We start from the raw sequence: 22,676 nt of genomic DNA, 5'->3' as shown, positions 1-22,676 counted from the left end.
TAGGCCCCCTGTCCCGGCCCCCAGGAGATCTAAGCCACCTCCTGCGCCGCAATCGGGGGGGGGGGGTAGTGAGTTCCTCCAATGGTCCCACTGGTGGTATCACTCCCCCCCCCTGATAGGTTGCAGGGTGGTAAATTTGCCCCCAGAAGCAGTTCCGTACACGGCAATTATGGTGGGAGTACCTGAGTTAACTGGTGATATAAGGGAGCCCCAAGATTCTCTACGTAACAAGGTTATAAGCTGGCTTAGTATTAACAGGCCGCTCCCCCCAAACCTGAAGGGTGAGGTTTTGATGGTTAGGAGGATCCCATGGATTGGCCCTACTCTAAAGAATAGGGTAGGGGATTGTATCGTTGTAAGTTTTAAAAGCCCGCACGTCGCCAACTACATCTGCAATTGGCTTGTAAGGCCTGACAAGTCCAACATTGAACTAGTACCCCTTTCACACTTCTATCCAATTGTTAGCAACACAGAGGTAGGGAGGGAGAAGGGGTGGACCAGAGTAGGCTTTGCTGTAGATGGCTCACGGTATAGATCAAGGCATTACTTACCACCTGCCCAGGCCAATTTTATACATCAAAATAGATTTTCCTGTTTGGATCAGGTCGACTGACCACAAACCGGGGAGACTTCTCTTGGTCCTTGGAAGATGGTGGATGAGGTGCAAAGTCTGGTGGGATTGAGTACAGCCCCTGTAACTGAACACGGTCCGCAGGATACCGCTAAAGATCGAACGGATATCACGGACGACAGTCTGGGTCAACAGGGACCCCCACTTAACACCGGGTCTGACCATATCTTGCAATCTGGGGCGGCGGAGTTGGTTGTGCCATCCTCCATCGCGGTTTGCAATATTGCTTTGCCAGACACTTACCCATCCATAGTCATTGCGCAACCTCCTACTGGAGGTCAAGGTATTCTACCACCAGATCCGGGGTTGAGAATTCTCTCCTGGAATGTGGCAGGAATTGCAAATAAGGAAGGCTCACCGGAGTGGGATCACCTAGTAGGTGGCAGTGACATCCTCCTTTTTCAGGAAACATGGGCGAGGGACACCCAAATTAGGAGAGGGTTCGAAATATTTGAAATCCCTGCCAAATGGAGTGGGAGGGGGAGGCCGTCAGGTGGCTTGCCAATCTGGATTGCGAGTCACACTGGGTGCCAGGCGGAACAGGTACACACGTACTCGCAGGACATTCAGTGTGTTCGGCTCACATGGCCTGGCAATCCACCATGGGCAATTGTTAATGTCTACTCGCGACCAGTTGCCACGCCAAATGAATCACCGACCCTAAACGATCTGTCCTCCTTTTTGGGTCAACTTCCAGGAGATTTCAAGGTGGTGCTTGGAGGAGACTTCAATTGCCACTTTGAACCCCTGGAAGGCCTACTGGATGGTGCCCTTACGGCTGAGGATGACTACTGGGGGGTTCCACCCTCGTCTTCCCCTCACCCCAAAGCCTGGTCCCCCCTAGCAATACAACTCATGTCCCTTACCCTGAACTACGCACTGAGGGCCTGTAATGGTCGTACTCCTTCCGATACCCCCTCAGTGTGTACTTTCAATAGAAGGGGCCATGAGTCGAGGCTGGACTATATCATGTTGGACATTACACTCTGGCCAAAAGTCCTCGACTTTGGGGTAAAAAATAGGTCAGACAGTGACCACAATGCCCTTTGTTTAAACATCCAGTGCCCTCTGCCTCCAGCGGGCACATCTGTAGAAAATCGAGGGGAAGACATGGGGGAATTGCTCCTTACAACAAATAGGCGCCGGGTTAAGTGGGGAAAGCTTGTGAGTTCAGAAGAGGCCATCAATAAGCTATATGAGTTGGCACTCCCAAGGTTTATGGAGGTGGACGTACTTCTAAATGAACCAAGAAGCCCAGAATACAATGAGAAACTGGGTAACATACATCAGGACTTAGTGAGGGATTTGGCTGAGGTATTTCACCTGGTGGTGCCAATCCGAAAGAAATAGACCCATGTTCCCACCTGGTATACCTCCTCCTGTAGGGCAGCAAAATCTGAGCTCATTGCTGCAATAAAAGAGGGGTCAAATAAGGCTAAGGTATGTGAGCTTAGGAAGTATTACAAATCAGTGATGGCGATCGCTAGGACCGAGTGGGACTGGAACCACTGGCAGGACCTTCATGACGCCCTAAAAGTTAGGGACTCCCGGAAATTTTGGGCCCTTGTAAATAATGGGATAGGGGAACTCAAAAAAGCAATCGAACCCAACATTGCCCCCGTGGTTTGGGAGGCCCACTTTGGGGTACTTTACCAAGACATTAATTCCTGCCCTGATTCAGCCCTGCTAGCGCCCTCGGGCTCCCAGGTCTTTGGCATGGAACTATCCCTGGGGGAAGTGGAGGCGGCCCTGGAGCATTTACCGTTGGGGAAGGCGCCAGGTCTGGATAGGTTACCCGGGGATCTTTTCAGGCATCACCCGGACATCTGGGGTCCATACCTTCTCATCCTTTTTAATGCCATTCTAGGAGGCATGGCAATCCCCGGGTCCTGGCTGGGGGCAGAGATTGTTCCAATCCACAAGAAGGGATCCACTCTGCTCCCCGCCAACTACAGGCCTATTAGCCTAATAGATGTACCCCAAAAGCTCTTTGCGCGCCTTATCCTTAACCATCTCCTAGACTGGGTGGAGGACAATGACATCATGAGCCCCCTCCAGGCTGGCTTCAGAAAGAACACGTCGACCATGGACCAAATCTTCCGCCTCCTTCTCCTATATTGGAAGACGGTAACGATAGAGGGAGGAAGACTGTACATGGTCTTCGTGGACCTGAGGTCAGCCTTTGACCTAGTCCCCAGAGGGAAACTATGGGAGGTTTTGCAAAAGCTAGGAGTACCCCCTCACCTCCTTAGTACCATCATCAGGTTGCATGAGAACAACTATGCACAAGTAAGGTGTGGGAGGGATGGTAAGCTCTCGGGCAAATTCCCGGTCCGTTGAGGCGTCAGATAAGGCTGTGTCTTGGCCCCGACCCTGTTCTGTCTTTATATTAACAGCGTCATTCAACATCTTGACGCTGTTAAGGACAATGATGCCCCGCTATTGGCAGGCAGGAGGGTCCCGGCAATAATGTTTGCTGATGATACCCTCCTGCTTTCCAAATCCCCCATGGGGATTCAGAGGATTGTGAATGGTTTTGGCCTTTTCTGTCGCCAACATGGGTTGGAGGTGAACACGGAAAAAACTAAGTTTATGATCTTCAACCCCCCTACCAAAACCAGATCCAATCCTAAACGGGGGGAAACTAGTCTTGAGAGGGTCTCGACCTTTATATATTTGGGGGTAACACTTCAAGAAAATTTATCGTGGGACTGCCAGGTAGCGAGATCTAGGCTGAAACTTTCCCAGCTATCGGGCGCACTCTTGAAAGTGGCCAATAAGTCCACCTTTAAACCTGTAAGCCCGGCCCTGGAAACATACAGGTCCCAAGCGAAGGCAGCAGCCATGTATGGTAGTGAGTTGTGGGGACATAAAGCAGGGAAGGTTCTGGCAGGTGTGGAAAATAGTTTTCTGAGACGCCTACTTGCTCTCCCGCAAGGTACGCCACTTCTCCCCTTAAGACTAGACTTGGGCCTTCCCTCTATTGCTGAGGATCTTCTGTCGAAACCCGTGAAGTTTTGGCATCGGATATGGACCACCGAGGAACTGTATCATTATAGACAGGACCTTATTCATGTTATGAGGCTGAATGCCAACTGCAAAATTCCCTGGCTGGCCTTTATCAAGTCGGAACTGTTTAGCCTGAACTTGCCAGACTTATGGGATGACCCAGCTCAGGGCTGTCAAAGGATTACGCGTAAAACTCTTGCCCAGCTGTACAAGAACAAATACCTCGCTGACATGGATAATGCTCATAATAGTGGCACCTTGACGGGACGTTTTATGGAATCCAAAAATTCTTATGTCTTTGAACCTTTTATGGATTTTATTTTTCCTCTCTTGGCGAGGAAACTGTTCCTGCAATGGAGGTTCGGTACACTCCCCACCAAAGTATTCACTTACAAATGGTCCACAGGGGGTGACAAACTCTGTCCATGCTGTAAATCCCATGATGAAGATGATCTACACATAATGTTTGGTTGCCATGCTTACCAGAGCCCGAGGAGGCGTTGGATAGCACCTTTGTGTCGGAACCTGGGCTTCAGGAAGTACCTACAGGCCTACAGGGTTATGAAAACCAACACTCTGGGCCATATTGTCTTTGCCGTTTCAAAATTTTTAATGGCAGCATGGATAATAAGGAGGAAAATGTCTTTTTGAACTTGTATTACCTTCTATCCCTTACCCCATGCAGGTCCAGTAGAATCTTTTATTTGTAAATACTGTGTTTTAATTATATGTATTGTATTTTATTGCATCTTTTATGGCCTATGTGGCCGAAATAAAGAATTTTTGGAATTGGAATTGGCATTCCATAATGTACGTGTTGTATTGTATGTATTCCTACAAAACAGTGTTCCATTTGTTTTGCATTCATTGGGAGCTTGGAGGTTCCTTTGTTTTCCTGGGAGGCGATCTCCTTTATTACTGTGGTTGCATCTCTTGCTCTTGCATCTACTTGCCTTTGTGGGCTTTATGTGTTTATTTCTGTGCTTACAATTAAGTGTTCTTTGAAATGACAGCGTCTCAACATATTTTTGGTGACGAGGTTTAAAGGACCCTTTACTACCAACTCTACACATGCACACCCAAGAAATCACCTTATTCACACGTTTTATACGTTATGAAGTACACACATCTTGGTTTACTCGTCCACTAAGTTTTTGGGCATGTGTCATTAGTTTTCGGTACTTTGAATATAATTGCCTTTTTAAAATAACACTTACCTGTGGTTCCTCCTCGAGTGTAGGCTCCATTGGAATCTTCTGTTTCCTGTTATATTATGCGATCGCGGCACGCAACATCTTCCCACACCCCAAGCCCATGTACAAACTGCCTGCCAGATTATGAGTTTTCTCCTGTCTGGCGGGCGGGTCTTTGGCGTTCCTAGGGCGGTGCCTATGAAATATTGTGGCCTCAATACTGCTGCAACACCGCCAGGGATCAGAGGTCCCAGGGCGGCCCGACCACCCTGGTCGTAATGGGTCAGTCGGAAGACCGCCACCACTGCACCCCGCAAGTTTCAGATTTGTAATAAAACCCTTAGAGAACTAGTTGATTCATGGTGTTTTTCTCTGGCAGCATCACAGATGTGAGGAGGGCAATCATTAACCAACATCGATGTTTAGGTTTCGTTTGGCAGTGCACCTGTCAGCTGATGTTTCAACCTACACCAATATTATTGTACATTTCTTTGCCTCCACACAAATACCTATCCATTCCCATGCTTTTTACTTGTAATCCTTCACATTACCATACACCAGTCCTTTAAAGCCAGGCCTATTGGCATTGCCCATGCGTATTTAGGCCTGTATACAGACTTAAATTATGTTCCAGGCTTGTGTATCTGGTGGGTATAACAAAGCACTTGTGCTCTGGATACACAAGGGGACATTTCCTTTAACGCCGGCGCTGGTATCAGTGATTACTTAGCCGCTGTGTTGTGACATGTATTTGTTTGTTAGGTGAACGCTACCGTGTTACTTTTTCACATAACCACGCGGCCTACATCCATTGCAAATCAAGACTGAGCATAAATACTCATTCATGCTTTTGTTGGAACAATGAAAAATGTACTACAATTTTCGACAAAAGATAATGTGTTTCCTACTGAAACAGCTTCTTCGGACTTCTGAGGCAATAACAGAGCAACATGTCACAGTTTAAATTGTTTGAGACATGCACTTTACTGCCATGGTTTTCGGCACATCCTAGCTGGCCATTACTTTAATGAGTCAGTAAGTTATGTGTGCCAGATCATTTATTCAACCACTTTGTGTTTCAAAACGGACAAATAATACAAAAGAAAGAGAGGTATGTGTGTTCCCGCTGCAGGCCTCGCCTTCTGGCTTAAACGGAGTTGTTGCAGTTATGAGCATCGAGGAAGCAAGCATGATCTTTCTCCATGGCTGACTAGCCAGTTGGTCAGAGAAACTCCCAAAACCTTGGCCGACAAGGGTTTTAGTCTTCATACCGTGCTGTGCTTTTTCATTCATTGCCAGGTTATTTTTTTTCTCATCTCTTTTCTAAAACAGTGTGACTCACTTCCAGGGTTCCTTGCATAATGCACATTTCTTACCGTGTGTCCATTGATCCAGTAATCGCGTGAATACCCGGTGGATCGTGTGATTCTCAAAGAAGGAAGTGACACATCCATGACCAAGAGAATGGCCAATATACCTGTGTCCTTTCTGGGATGCTGCATGCGCGGCTGTGACATGTATGTTTCGATCCTGATCCATACTCCAAATACGCATGTGGTTACTGTTTGCTGCCCCAGTCCCTTCATTTCTGAAGAATATCAACAAGAACCGTGCAAAGGTGCATTTCTGCCCTGGCTGTGCCCAGCGAACATTCTGCTGAAGTGTTCAGCTGCAGTATAGTGCACTTTCCTGCTTCCTGCAGGCGGCGCTGTAAGGTTCTGCAGAACGTGCCAGACATGCATTTCTGATTGATGCTTCTAACCGCAGATTCCTCATCTTCTGACTATCCCCAGGCGCCAGGCTGGATCCTGAATTTGTTCATACCAGTTTCTCTTGCTCTCTGCAGGTGGTTCATCAAACGCTGCATCAGCCTCCATCCACCGCCTCTGGAAGTGACGCTGCGCTGCCTCAATTATAACGATAGAACTGTAAGAATTTGAGTTATTAGAGGAAAACCATTTTATAAGGCACAACAATCGGGAATGAGAAAACACTGATAGAAGAGGTCGATTTACAGCTTGAGGAATTCAAAACACTTACAACCAAGCAGAAAACAATTTAACTGAAAAAAGATAGAACTGAATTATAACGAGACTACCTACCCTTACCTAAAAGATCCTTTTTTTCCTCCGCTACAAATCCTGGGCATATGTAAATGTACCAATATTTATAGAGCGCACAGCTACTTCCCGAAGGTAGTGTCCCGGCGCTGTACGTATACCGCTTAGGAACCCTTCCTGGTTTTCCCTGTGAGTGTCCACTCCTGGGCGAAACCAGGCATCCCAGCGCTTTTGGGGGCCGTTGTGGAGATTAAGCAAGCTATTGCCCTGAGTCACAGAGTGTGACCCATGGAATAGGCACAGGGGCGAGAATTATCGGGTCCGAGGAAATTGAGCCCAAGACCCGCCGAGGCGGCTATTGAACCCTGGTCCCAGGCCAGACCTCTGCATCAGGGTCTGCCGCTCTAACCATTTGAGCCACACTTCTCTATATCAATAAGCAATTCCAAGGGAGATACAGAAAACGCTGGATTACATTGTCTGATACATCTTCAGATTCAGTAGAGGAAAGGAGAAATCAGCCCTTTGAACAAGGTTACCAACAGCTTAGAGGAGGCTGGTTGCGTCCTGTTCCGCCTGGACGCAGAAAGACAATGGAGGAGAGAAGCAGCGAGGAAGTACGTTTATTTGTTCTGTTTTGGGAAGATTTCCTCCTACAAACTAAGGCAGTAGCAATGGAATGTGCATTTGCCCCACGATTGGCAAACGTATACAAGGCGTATTTTGAAGAGAAATTAATCTGTAATAAAGCTAATTCGTACAGGAAATATATATATCTGTCTGGTATAGAGCATTGGAAGATATATTCCTAATATGGAAGGGACCAAAAGAAGAGCTAAATGAGTTTTCATTTTGGATTAATCACAGGGCTTTAGATCTTAAGTTTGAAAGACAGACCTAGGATTCATGTCCTCAACCTTGAGCACTTTCATGAAGAAGGCAGTACTCACACCACCCTCTGCATTCGATGCCGCACTGCTGTTATCTGCTGCTAAAAAACACTACATTTGAATTTGCGAATAGGACACTTTACATCGCATGCGTTTACAACGCATGCGATTACAACGCGGTACATTACAACACAAGTAGGTACATTGACTTGCTGTAGTGGTCGCGCTGGATTTAGGAAAAGTATAATTTACTATTCCAACTCCAGTGTACGCAACAGTAGAGAGAAGGTGCTGCTTCTCAACCAACTGCACCACACCTAAATTTCTAGTTAGCTATACAATATTTTGTGGCTCCCTGTCAAGAAATACTGCTGTTACATTTATTCTACACCTTGGCATGACTCTAGCCCTGTTTTCATCAGGCAATTATTCTTGTGGTATGCTCGCTCCAGAGCCATACCCTCTCCTATTGCTTTTTTGCTGCATATGCCATAGATAAAGAAAGCATGACAATAATTCAAGTCTTTTTTCTTATCAGACAGCCTTCAAGTGGAGCTCATGTTCACTTTATCTAAGGTGTCAAACCAACGTCTTCTGCTTTAGGAAGCATCTAAAGACCTGGATGATTATTCAGTAATTATAGATAGCACTAAGGATGTATTAGGGTAATCACACACTTTATAAATATTTTAAATATTTTAAATTAATGTACCCATCCTGCAGTCCCACAGGCGCTACCTTTGGGATGGTGGGGTCAGAGCAATTCCAGTTTGTCACTCTTCCCTTTGGTCGGTGTTTACAAACGTGGGTTGGAAGTGACCGCGACCCATCTTCACATGTCAGGGATACATATATTCATGATCTTTGATGACTGACTGCTGAAAGGTGGGCACACCACAGTATGCCCCGTGCAACCTCCAAACAATGGTCACCCTTCTTTAATACTGGGGGTTCTCCATCAGCGAGCCAGACCTGATGCCTGAACAGAGGATTCAGTTTATTGGGGCCATCCCAGACACGGTGGTCTTGACAAAGGCTTTTCTGCCACTGCAGAGTCTGGAACATTCAGTTTATGATCAAGATGTTTCAGACAGATGGTTCTGAGACATTTTTTTGGATTTTTGGTCTCTTGTTCTCTGTTGGCCCCACATCCTCTCTGGCACATGCAGGCTTTGCAGTGGAACCTCTGCCTCCAATGGACTCAACACCAGCGCTGTCTTTCGGACAATGTCTGCATATCAAAGGAGCCCACGTGGGACCTTCAGCGGTGGCAGGTGAATGCCAACTTGATCTGCAGCAGGCTGATATCTCTACCTCACCTAGAGCTTACTGTAGTGATAGATGCATCCTCTTTGAGTAGGGGTGAAGTGGAGAATAGGAACCTTTGGTTCCTCCAGTAGAGCGGAAGCTTCCCATTAATCTTCTGGCACTCATGCTATTTGGTTGGCTATGAAGGATTTCCTTCCATCCATCAGTTAATACAGTTCAGGCTTGACAAACAACATGACCGTCTTCTTGTAGTGCAAAATGCAGGGATGTGTGGGGTCATGGATGCTGTCTCAGGAGACACTAAGCCTTTAAAAATGTGTGGACCTGTAGACAATCTCGCTAAGGGCCAACCATTTGGTGGCCACGTAATGACAGAGTAACTCAGCAGATGTCAGCTGTTGGACTATAAATGGTGCCTTCATTTGGCAGTGGCTCAAGGCATCTTCACCCTGTAGGGCTTGCCCTAGTCGGATCTTTTCACCACCACCTAGAACAAAAAATGTCATGATTACTGTGCACTACCCACTACGATCCTCCATAGGAAACTTACTCTGTCTGCACAGCAGCGCAAGTCTCCAGCAGTTTCCTGCCACCCCTCATGCCCCGAGTTCTGAAGATCAGGAAGGACTATGTTCATATCATTTTGATAGCCCAGATTGGACCAGGAGAGTGTGGTACCCCAATCTATTCAGCCTGAGCATTTGCCGTCCGTACTGTCGCCCTCTTCGGGAGCACTTCCTCTCTCAATAAACAAGGCAGGCTCCTACACCGGAATCTCCCCAGCCTGCTTCTCTGTGCGTGGAGATTGAACAGCGACAACTGAGCAGTTTTGATTTAAGTGCTGTAGTAGAAATCTTGCGCTAGGCACCAATCTATTATGGTCATTGGACATAGTTTGGACTGGGTGCGAAGACTGTCTAGTTGACACGCTGCAGCTCAATTTTATTATGTTTTGTTGGTTTTCTATCTCTTGCTTAGCAAGGGTTTGCAGTGGTCACAGTAAAAGGTTATTTTTCAGCCCTTTCAGCTTTGCTATGTTTATTTAATCAACCTATGTCATTCAAGGCACTAATTTTGATGCATTTTCTATAAGGGCTCGCATATGTTCCCGCTGACACCTTTCATTATGTACCAATGTTACCATAACTTGCATCTTATGTTCCTATTGCGCACTCCTTTCAAGCCCATGCACAGCTCCTCTCTGTGGATGCTAACTATCAAAACACTGTTCCTCATTGCAGTTATTTTTGCACCTCTCCTCATTGAGCTTCAAGTACTGTCAGTAAAACTATACATCTTCCCTGACAAATAGATGCTGCGGAACCTTGCTTCTTTTCTTCTCCAAGTTGTCATTATTCTGCTATGTCAGTCGATTATCATCCCTACATTTACTCTCTGCTGCATCCTTCTAAGAAGAGGCTTCACTGTATGGACCCAAAAAGGGCTGACAGTTTTTACGTTGAGGCCACAGAGGAGTTTCAAGTTGACAACCAACTTTTTGTGGGCTTTGCCAGTGCTAAGAAGGGAAAGGTGGTGCAGAAATTAACTCTGTCCGAGTGGATCTTCCTGTGCATACAAATATGCTGTGAGCTGGCTTAGAGGGAGCCCATGAGACCCTGTTGGCTCATTCCACCAGAGCCAGGACTCCGAGATGGCCTTGGTGGTGGGTGTTTTAGTACTGGCAGGCTGCTACTTAGGTGTCTGTGCATGCATTCATCAGGCACTGCAGTTTTTTCAGTTAGGTCTGCAGAGTTTCGCCCGCTTGATCCTGCAGGACTTCTCGGTGTTAGCTCCCTCCTCAGACCCTCCATGTTGGAAGGTTCTTCATTTGTATCTGTTCAAAAGGGTTGGAATATATGGCTTGACGTATCATCAGAAGAAAAAGTCACTTACCTTTGATAATGCCTTTTCTGGTCGATAACTGCTGATTCCTTTCCAACCTCCCCCGCTCCGTTCTATGGAATGGACCGTTTTGATTGTGAAAAGATATCAAGTTTGTTTTGGTAGTCATTGCCAATCTGTTACGGTTGAGCTGCATCTGTGGGCATAGAAGAGTTCAAGATAAACTGACGCCAGCATGCAGGGGCAGCTTTTATATGCATCTCTGCAACAATGCGTCTGGCTGGCAGTGAGGTCCCAGCAGAGTCCTGTCGGCATGTGGAAACAATTGCTATGAACAATTATGGAACTAGTGTGGACCTGGGGATATTCAAAAGATGGAGAATCGCTGGTTAGATTGAGTATCCACCACAAAGAGCATTATAATAAGTAAGTAACCTGCTTTTAAGTGTCGTAAAAAGTGCAATAATAAGTAATTGAAAGGACAAGTTGGAAGAGTCATAGGTCATCAGTCCTGCCCTGAAATTGGACCAGTGTCCATATATTTATGAGTTTTGGATTGTGGACCTCCCAGTAATGCTTAGATCAGTCATCTTTTCCATGCAGTTTAGCTCCTACAAATTGCATCTTTTAGTAGTGAAGCTTCAAACATTATTGAGCATTAAAACTCGTTTAGGGATGGCTGTCTTTGAGGTCAGCATAAAGCCTAGGCCACTACCCCTTTGAACGTGGTATACATGGATAACAAAGCTCAATGAGACAGAATATATGAGAGTGGACTGATCTATTCACTTCGGCATGGAGAGCTCCGGAATTGATCATCATGGGACTACTAAAACTAAATTGTATCTTGTCGTTCACTTAAAACACCTTTCATTGAAAGGTAATGCCCATGAAACCGGGAGTCCACTTGCCAGTGATTATGCCAGTAACCTGTCCTTAGAATATAAATTAATCATTTTACTATATCATATGGCAATCATTTTGCAAAAGAATGAGATCAGATTGTTGGTAGCACAGAACACAGGGCAATTGGATCATTCTATACATAAATGGGGCTGTTTTAAATGTTTATGTGCCTAGTGTTCTCACCCTATTTTCTCCCTCCTCTCTAAAAGTGAAGGGGTTTAAATATCAGTCCTGAACAATACTGGGCGAGAGAAGCTTACAAGCCTGACTTTCTTAACAGGGGTTAGGGCCTTAGGGGCCTTCCGGCACCAAGATTTTTAGGTCACAGCTTTGCCTGTCTTTTTTATGTTGGCCAGACAGTCTTGCAAAAGTATAAAAAGCGAGCTTCAGGTCTGCCCTCTCCTTATGATTGGATGGCGCTATTGTCTATCATCTGTCTTAGTTGTTTTCTCTTAATTCAAAGGCTTATATTCTTATTCATGTGTATGTGCCGGCCAGGAGTATTTCAGACTTGGGGTTTTGTGATTGCTTGAGTTATATCCCTCCACTGGTGACTTTGCTTGCGTTCCAGGAACTAAGTTTTTCTTTTCCTTTAAGCAGTTTATGGCAGTGCATGTGTTTTCTAGCTGTATCTCCAATGTGCTGCTTTCTCCTTCACTTTACCTCAAACCTCCTCACTCTGTGTTCCGCTCCTAACCCCTAGCTTGCCCATTACTTCACCCACCTCTCCCCATCCAACTCTGTATTTTTGAAAGTATTCCCACTCCCTCACCACTGATGCTTCGTTGCTGCCCTCCCCTCTCCACTTGTCACCACTTCCCCTCTCCTATTTAATTTCTTTAAGTATTTTTGCCCTTTCTGCGCAATCAGTTGATGGCCACCTTAAAATAGGTTTTGCCCATTTCAAGATGGCCACCTTCAAGTGTGCATGCACGGCGGGCGCCCATAAATGGGTTTATATTGTTTTAACGAATCCAACATAGATCAGGGCCGGTTTTAAGATGTTTGGGGCCCTGGGCAGAGAGGGACTGTGCGATGCCCCTCTAACTTGCATAGACATGACACATTCAGGGCTGTATGCGTCTGAATAGATGCCCCTCCTCCTGAAGCTGCAGCCCTCCCTCTCAGCCACCTACAACAAGCACCTCTTAACAGCTCATCAAGGTCTGAAGGTGTGAGGGCAGTTATCTGCAGATAGGGTTAATACTGTCAGGGAGCTAAACTGCAAGGCAATAGCCAGCCCGTTGTGCCTCTGTGTGGGTGGGGGTGGAGGTCTAATTGAGGACAAACCTGAGGAATGTGTCTTCTTGCAACTGGGAATGGGGGCCCCCTCCCCTCGGGTACCCCTTGCTACACCATAGCAGTGAGGCGAGTGGAGGGGGCCTCCTAAGGTGGCGCGCTTGCAAGGTGGCACCTTCCATGCGGTGGTCTGACTCTTGCATTGGTGCGGGGCCCCAAGTTGGAGGGCTGGCTAAGGGGCCCTGGGCAGCTGCCCACACTGCCCATGCCTAGCGCCGGCCCTGGTATAGATGTACATGCAGTGAAATTGTAAATTAAAAAGTACACTATTTGTTCACCACAGACATCTTGAGGTTTATAATGCAATAGATGCAGTACTATGGTAAGGGGCTATTTCTAAGCCCTATTGTGTATCATAAGACACAGTTTAGTATTAGGCTATAAATCCAACAGGTCATTCTCCATGACTAAGCCTATGTCTTTTTCCTTCTCGTGATTCTTAAGGCATCCCTTCGTTAGATGTCCATGTTCTGTGTTTTGGGATTACACAATATATAGGATTATAGATGGGTAACAATAAATTACAGGGGTATTTTTCACAGAGGGGTTCTGGGTGACGTCAAATAGACAAGGAGATCAAAGCTCGAGTTGTCTATGATGCCCCTCAACTCTGAGGTCAAAAACATCCTCGTAATTCACTTTTTACCCACCTGTAATATTATGTTATAAATGGCCCCCAAAATCATCTGCCCCTGCCTTCAACTACTGTGCAGTGGCGCAGGATAATGGGAGAGCAATACATAACATGCCCTCCCCTCCCTAATGCCAATGTGAAGCATAAATATTTTACCTGCTATCCTTAACCAATCCCAATACCTTCCCTGCCTTCCTTCCCCCTCCTGCAGCTGTGCTTTCTGCTTTCAGTCAAAAGCCGGCAAGCAGGGCAGTGCTGACAGGCTCCCAGGGAGCCTGTCACCTCGCCTGGAAGGCCTTTTTTGAAATCACAATTGTCGATAACCAGTTTTGTTATCAGTTGTTGTGATGTCCTATCAAGGAGTTATGACTTTCAGAAACTAAACAATATTAGAACACTGGAATGTTGAGCACTCCATTGAAAACAGTGGAGTGCTCCGGGCTTCTTATGGCCAGTAGCAGCCCGGAGCATCAACATTCCAATGTTTAACAAAGGCCTCACAGAGCCCCCTTGGGTTCCGTGTAGCCTTTGTTTTACAAATTAGCACATTCTGCCGTCTATATGTAGAAAGTTCTAATAGCCTTAGAACCCTCTGTAGCGGGCTCTACCGGCCATTAAAGGCCTGCGCCCTTGTTAACGGCCTGCGCCGAATGCTGGAGCGGGCCTTTAATGGTTATAGAGGCTCCCTATGAGAGCTATGCATAACAATATGGGGAATTTAGACATATTTGCATATGTAACTAATGAAACCCCATGAAACAACAGCATAGACATAGTTGTCCAAGATGAGAGAAGGCAAGAGGAGCCTTGTCGACTTCAGGATGTAAGCTCATATACAGTTGTAACTGTATGTTGATGTGATAGTTAAATATTTTAGTGGTCGAGAAGAACCATCCAGAGATGTTAATTTTAGCAATCCTATTTCGGGCTGGTAGTTATTATAAGATGCTTTAATAAGAGCAGCAGAATGAAGAGCTTTCTTGGCATGTGTATTTGTGTGTTTAACTCCTTGTCCACTTACAAAATCCTATATGAACCAGTGCATTTAGATGCTTCCTGCTTTAGCACTGGCTTCCTGTTATTTGAAATATCTAATGTATTTGTTGATGTGTTTTTGACTCAAGATTTCTATTCTTCTTTTCCAGATATTCACAAATTTCAATTTCGGCGAGCTGGATCTGAAAGCGGTGCACATCTCCGAGAGGTTCTCTGTGGACAGTTCTGGGTATTATGCCTCAGCTGGTCAAATCTCTTTCAACTGAAGTATCACACATAGGATCCCGTATGCAGTACACAAGATGTCGACTCCAAATCTGTGTGCACGTTTGTCTTATGACTTTTATAAAGTGGAAACAGTCACCCATGTTTATCTTATTTAAGCATCCGAATGATGGCCATAATATAGCCTTATAGCCTGCCGTAGCGGGCTATACCGGCCATTAAAGGCCCACTCCAGTGTTAAAGGCCTGAGCTGAAGACGAGGGCCATTAACAAGGGAGCTTTAATGGCTGGTATAGCCCAACTATAGAGGGCTATAAGGCTATTAGAACATTCTGCAGAGAGCAGAATATTCTAACAAATAAAACAAAGGCCTCACGGAGCCCAAGGGGATTTAAATCGCCTTGGGCTCCGAGTGGCCTTTGTTCACAGCAGCAGCTGTGAATGAAAAAAAACATTACACTGTTGCTCTGCAGGCTTTACAGTCCTGTAGAAGACCAGAGCACTCCATTGTCTGCAATGGAGTGCTCAACATTCTACAACATTCTAATATTCTAATAATACATGATCAGATGATCTGAGGGCCATTGGTACCTTTTACTGTATCTGCCTGTGTCAGCTCATATTACAGTGGCCTAAATTCAACCACAAGAAATTGACTAATTCTGCATATTATCATGATTTGCATTGTTATTGCTGCTGAGTTATTTCTTACTCAACCGGACTATGTTTTAATTTACTGGACTCAGAGCAGAGCATTTGAGAAACACACAACACATACAAACAGAAAGAGTAAATCTTTGAAGCACATCAAATTTAGAAGCATTTGCATGTACCAAAAAATTTAAAATTGGCTTTTTGTGTCCATACAACGAAAGACATACTAATAACTTAATTCTATGATCAGCAAGCAAGTCCGCACTGAAGCCACATTCAGCATCTGATGGGGTTTCAAGTGAGAGGACGTTGGCCCTTGAGGTTTCAACAACTAGCCTCGGTTGTAATGATCCGCCGTTACCAACATTCTTCTAACAGTTCGGTTTACACCTACTTCACAGTAACATATGTTCACTGATGCTCCCAACAAAATAGGAAATTGACAGGGATCGTGTTATTGTCTTTCATTTTATGCAGTTCATAAAAGGTAAAAGAAGGGATTGACGGAATAAAATCAGCAGATTTTTCTTCCAAAAAGAAGTAAAAAAGTCCTTAAACCAAAATTAAAGTTACTATGTGCAATTGATGGGCAATGCGACACCTACATGTTTCACTGGTCCATGTAGCGTATTACAGAGGGCACAGCAGCCATTTCAACTCCTTTTTTTGCCCAAGGCCAATTTGGTACTACTGAAGGGGACACAGACACTTCTGTGATATTGATTGTGCTAATGCACATTGTGCGCCAGTACGACCCCACGGTGGTGTTCTTTTATTTGCACGGTGGTGTGGCCCCCATGCACTTGAGAGATGACGTTTGCCCTTCTACCCATTTCGTAATACAGACATGGGCATGGGGGCAAACATGACCATCGCCACGCACACTAATTGTACGATACATATTAGGTTTAAGGGTTGGATTCAGGAGCCCCAAGCCCCCCAGATAGATATCCCCACACAGACAGGTCTAGTCACACAATGCATCCTCCTGCAGTGGGAATGGGAGAATGATCTTTACCTACTTCTCAGCAGGCTGGTGACCCAACAGCACTGAAAGATGCGAAGGGTAGGTGCTGGCCCGAGTTTGCCCCTCCAGAAGCCACAAACACCATTTGGCGCACTGTTCCTGTCTGCGACAAGTCCATCTGTGCACCGTTTTACTTAACACAGTTCTAGGTGTCTTAAAATTAGCAACAATATGGATTTATTTTCTGACATATGACCACCCGCAGGGACAGTGCGTCATTTTATATAAAACGTCCCCAGGGATCTTCAATTAGCAGCAATATTGATTTTCCTGACCTACGACAAGTGTCTGTGTTCGTTTTTGTGGCAATAATATGGCTTTGTTTAGTTTTTCTAGCACATGGAAATTAAACTGTCAGTATATTGCTATGTCCTGTTGAGCAGTTTATTAGATTCTGGTGGCATTCGTCTGCAGATTTATACTCGTGTTAAAGTCTACAAACTGGTGTGTTATAGTGTTAAGAACCAGTCATCCTGAAGACGTTTTGCAACTCTTTACAGTGTTTATTCTTGTTTCAGCAAACTGTTTCTTTTATAATAGCCAGGTCCTTCATGCTGCTATCAGCTATTCTCTGTGTGGTGCTTGCATTCACAGCGGAGCTGTAAAATGTACTGTTAATCCAATTTCTGCTGATTTGTGTTCACAACCAAATGACACAATAAATCAATGTGGCCCATGGAGGAGAGAATCACTGTGTTTGCTTGTTTTTTTTTCTTTTTTAAATGCCCGTCAACGAAAAGGAGGTTTGTGTGCAAAATCCTGAACAGGTAATTTGTATCTGTATTTGTCATTTTAGCGCGCACTATCAGTGTGGGCTTCTAGGCGCATAAGTGAGGGGTTGCTGTATACAGATGATGCACTAAAGATGGGAAAAGCTTAATAAAAAAATCAGCCAAGTTTTAAGGCCACGTTTGAATTGATTTGTGATGGTTCAAGTCACAGATGTAAAGGCAGTGCTTAATTTGTAAAATATGAAGTGCAGGTGCTCAAATGTTTGCCGGAGACCACACCTACTTTCCCTGGGCTCCACCCACGTCCTCCGCTGGCTCCACCCACGTACTCTATTGGTTCCACCCAAATCCTCAACTGGCACTGCTATAAGTCAGTTGTAATCCCAAAAAGCAAGGACATGTCACACACAAGTACTCAGACCAGGAAGCATTAAAATGTCACACAAAGGCACCCAAGCCAGTGGAGCTGGAACAAAGTATTCGTTGGAGAGAGAGCTATCCTCTCTCTTACCAGCGGCAGAGATAGAAAGTTATGTTCCAGAAGATATGAAAACGTCTGACAATGTGGAAAAATGTAGATCTCAGTGGCACTTCAGGGGCAATTTCTATTGTTAACAAACAGTAAAATCTCTCTTGGGCACATGCTTCGTATTTGTATCTTGACCAGAACCATTGAAAGTCAGAGGTTCAAAGTTTGTCACACCTGCCTTAATTAGGTCTCTGTTTCTGTGCTCTCTAGCCCTTTTCAGTCACAAGCCATATACACATAAACCCTTGTTTATATTGACTCTACATGGTGGCCAGTGCCAGTCCTTAATAAAGTAAAAGATTACAGTGAAATGGTGTGGTAGAAAGTTCAATGGCTCGATAAAAAGCAGCGCTATAGGAAAATGTAAAATAAACAAAAATGTTAAGAAATTATTGCCATAGTGTTAGGGAATTTACAGAGGAACACGTTGCCAAGCCTAGAATGAACCTGAGCAAAATGTATACTTTTGATGCAGTTGGGGCATAATTCGGTTGTCCTCTCTGTCCCGTGGTTACATCCTCTAGACTGAGATTGCATATTAAATGCATTGAAATTTACTGACATTTTCAATAATCGATCATATATTGGTAGCTAGGAATGATAAATTAAGATGCTGCCTTCAACAACCAGCGTTTTCTACTAACCCACTGCAAGTCAGCCTTGTCTGCTCAAACGTATACATTTTGTGTGTAAATTAAATGTTCTTTGTACTTTATTCCTGCTTTCGCTCTCATGGGCTCTCTTTTCCACTTAGGCTTTACTTCAGCGCCTTGAAACAGCCCATGCTTTAGCATAAGTGCTAGACAAGCAACCAACATGAGAGTATCCTGCCTCTTCCTATTTTGTACTTCCTTCTTTCCTTTCATGTCCTTTTTTCCCCAAGTTCCCTGTCAGTACTTAGGAACACTTGATTTTTAGGCATAAGTGCTACTCAAGCATCAGTACAGCAAGGGACTGTTTTCTCTCTCTAGCCTGTCATTGACTCCCTCGTCTTCTATCTCCTTCCCTGCATTCATCTGTCAATCGCAATGATTTTATTTTCACCAACTACTACTAGGCCCATTAGCAAATGTGGAGGCCCATCAGCCAAAGGATTGCAGCACCATGCTGGCAGACCCAAGGAAGCGAAACAAATAAAGATCCCCCAATGTACAGGGAAAAACACTCACATGGGAGTTTACTTTACGATACTAATTAACTCGGGGCAGTCCTCATGCTATATGTGTCTTGAACTGACACCTCTTCCAAGACGAGTGCGTCGGTGAAAACGTAAACATTTGGTGGTGTGTGATTAATACACCGCTAAATACTTTCTTTTTTTCATGCACGCACTCTCACAGTATTGCTCCGGTCAGCACCAAACTCATTCTAATCTCACTCTCCAGAGTGCAATACGTATAGAGTGTGTGCAGTGAAAATTTGGAGCTGTATTGCTCACACACCAATTCAATTTTATTTATTATGTTTTGGCTCTCAGAAGAGGGCCACATAAACATGTACAGGATTTGACACAAAACAATTATATTACAAAAGAAAAAGAAAAGAATATACCCTTTAAACAGCCTAGGTTAAATACAATACTGACATATGAAACAAAACTACAAAAGTCGGACAGTCAAAAAACATCTCCAGAGACATATTAATAAATAGCTAAGAAACCTTTAAAAAAGTTAAAAATATGGAAGCAGAACATTTCATTGGGAGGACAATAAAGTGCAGACAGAAAACCATTCAAAGTGACAATGCCAAGGCGAAGACAGATAACTTTTAACCATCTAGAGCGCAATTTACGAAGCGCGGGGCAAATCAGCAACACATGCATACAGTCCTGGATATTTACTTTACAAAAATTGCACAAAGGAGAGGAGCCATACCATTTAGATAACAGTCGGTTTAAAGGTAATAAGTCGTAGCGTAGAAGAAACCAAAATCTACGAATACCATGCGGTAGGGTCCATAGAACATAGGGTTGTGGGAGTTTCATCCGATAGGATTCAAGGAGAGGATCTACCTTCCTTTTTTCACAAATTACTTTTTTATCCGACTGGAAACATAGGTCCCATGAAGCTGCTTTTAAAACAAGTTTTAACTGTGAAGAAGAATACAAAAACAGAGCAGTTTCATCTAATTTTAAAAGGGTTACAGCTTTTCTAAAGTTGCGAACAAGTTGAGAAAACTCATTAAAATTACCCAGTAATTCACTTCTGAGGAGCGCTCTCATTGTCCCTACCTCTGCTCTTGCAAGGCAGGCCACCCATCTTACAAGGGCAGATAATCCCTGTACCCAACTACTCCTAAGACCAAAGTCGAGCCTACAGGCGGCCATAGAGCACGCAGTGTTTAGGGAAGAGAGAGATCTTAGAAGTTTCCCCTCAATCTTATGGCAAAAGTCCCAATTTTTCACATCTATGAGTTCAATACCATACAGAATTGTTGCGGGGATTTTAGATCTATACACTTCCAATAAAATCGGAAAGTGCCGTTTCCCCGTTGCATGGTATAGGGAATTTAAACCTTTGCCATGGGCAATAGCTTTGCGTGTACAATGCTCTATATGGAGCTTCTCACTCAGGTTAGCCGTAATAATTTTCCCCAAAAAAGTATAGGACTTTACAACCTCTAGTTTTTGACCCCCGATAAACCAACCGAAATCAACAGATCGGCACCTCTTCGTACCAGCTATACACATAACTTTACTTTTAGTAATATTTATCTTCATGCAATGAGCTACAGCAAAAGTATGGAGAGCATGAAGCCGATTTGCGAGTCCTTTGGGGGTTAAATCAAGGATAAGGACATCATCGGCATACATCAGGCAGGATAAAGGGGTCCCCCCGACCACCGGGGCCATGCCCTCTCTGGTAGACAAGGCGGCGGGTAGGTCAACCGTGTATAGGGAGAACAAAAGGGGAGCCAACAAACAGCCTTGTTTAAGGCCATTCAAAGATGGAATTGTATCCGATAACCCCCTTTCGCCCCCCAACAGGACCCTACACCAGGTCTCTGTATGTAGAGCCCGCACCAGCTCCAACAGATAGGTTGGAAGACCAAGCACTGCCAATTTTCTCCACAGCGTTCCACGGTCCACTTTGTCGAACGCTGTGGAGAAGTCAATAAAGGCGGCATACACTACCCCTCCTCTCACCTGGACATACTTATCTGTAACCACATGAAGAGCGGTGAGGTTATCTAACGTACCGTGGTCCCTACGGAAGCCAGTCTGTTCTAATGGCAATATATTATTCTCCTCTACCCAACCGGAGAGGGATTTTAGAAGACATTTCGCAAAAACCTTTCCGATGGAGTCGAGGAGAGCAATCAAACGATAATTACTGGGGCTGTCCCTAATTCCCTTCTTAAAAATAGGGACCAAGATACTTCCCCTCCAAGAGGCAGGTACCGTTTTCATCAAAAAACATGCTTTAAACAGGGGATACAGGATTTTACTCCACCTTGCAGGATCCGATTTCAGGACCGTCATGGGGAGTTCATCGGGTCCCATTGCCCCAGAGACACGCATGTTTTTTATAGCCATCTCAATTTCTTTTTCAACGGGGTAATTACTAAGACCCACGGGAGTAGCACCGATGGCGGTATCATTACCTGAAATAACACCAATGACAGCCTCATCACTTAAAGTCCCGTTCCCTGCATAGAGATCCCGAATATAGGTAATCCATACCTCTTCCGCTATAGGGATAGGGGAGGGGCTTAGTCTAGAACCGCACCCCTTACCGATTATAGCCCAAAATTCTCTGATCCTGCCATGGACAACAGATTCCCTCAAATTAATCCATACATTATCCTCCCTTGCTTTTTTTAGTTTTAACTGGAGTCTACTTCTCTTTCTTTTTAACCTTGATATTTCTTTTCCACGTTCCATGACTCTATCAAGATATTGTTCACGGACTAGTTTATTTATTTCCTTGTTCAGGCTACGCAGTATGCTAGGGACCACTACCCTATTTCTGGGTCGGGAGGTTTTTTTAGCATAAAAAATAATGTTGCGCACAAATTCTTCAAAATATACTATTTCATTCCCACGCCACTCATTTAAAACTAATAGGGTATCGGATAGGAAGTCCTGTACCCCATTAATGGCTGAAGGATTCCAAAAGCACCTTCCCGAGGAGGCGTGAAAGGCAGCTTCACTGCCGTTAAAAGACCAAGGTGCGATTGTCAAAGGTTTTAAAGAAATAGTAACAAACAATATACTATGGTCGCTCAGAGGAGTAGATATAATCTTAAGATCCTGAATAGAAGGGAACAAACCATAGTCTGCGATTGCATAGTCCAAGATAGAAGACCCAAACGGAGACTTGTGAGTAAATTTTGCAGGCACGTCAGACGGAAATCTCCCATTTAATATAAGTCCATCGACTGCCGCTAATTCCTTTAGCAGAATCTTCCCTCTTTTGTTTGTCACTAATTTATCAGGGAAGAGAGATTGAGGGACAAAATACGCCTCTTCTTTAGGTTTGTTCCTAAAAAGATCCAAACTAACATTGGAGATTTTGCAATTCAAGTCTCCTACCAGCAAAATATCCGGAGGGGATGGGACATTTTTGATTAAGTCAATATATCGAAATACCTGCTTTAATATCACATTAAAACACTCTTCCGGAGGAATATAAACATTCACGATTACAATAGGGGACTTTATGCCGTTATTAAACAGATTGTCAATGGTTATAGCATGAAAAAGTTTGCTAGAATCAATATAATGGGTGAATCTCCATTGCAATTTATTTGATAATAAACAAGCGATTCCCCCCCTGGCG

At 44.6% G+C, this 22,676-nt stretch overlaps 1 protein-coding gene across 1 annotated transcript in view; it reads left to right on the top strand.

Annotated features, from left to right (window-relative positions):
- Positions 1-17,323, top strand: part of ASCC1 (activating signal cointegrator 1 complex subunit 1) — a 771,288-nt gene extending 753,965 nt beyond the window's left edge. Inside the window, exon 10 of the mRNA XM_078643075.1 lies at positions 14,879-17,323. Within this exon, the coding sequence (XP_078499201.1) occupies positions 14,879-14,995 (117 nt within the window). The 3' untranslated portion in view covers positions 14,996-17,323. The remainder of the gene's footprint in view (positions 1-14,878) is intronic.
- The last annotated feature ends 5,353 nt before the right edge of the window (positions 17,324-22,676 follow it).

This window comes from Lissotriton helveticus, chromosome 5_1 (assembly GCF_964261635.1).
Source record: "Lissotriton helveticus chromosome 5_1, aLisHel1.1, whole genome shotgun sequence".
NCBI lineage: Eukaryota > Metazoa > Chordata > Amphibia > Caudata > Salamandridae > Lissotriton > Lissotriton helveticus.
The sequence above is the reverse complement of the archived record's forward strand: the minus strand, read 5'-3'. Positions and strand labels throughout refer to the sequence as shown.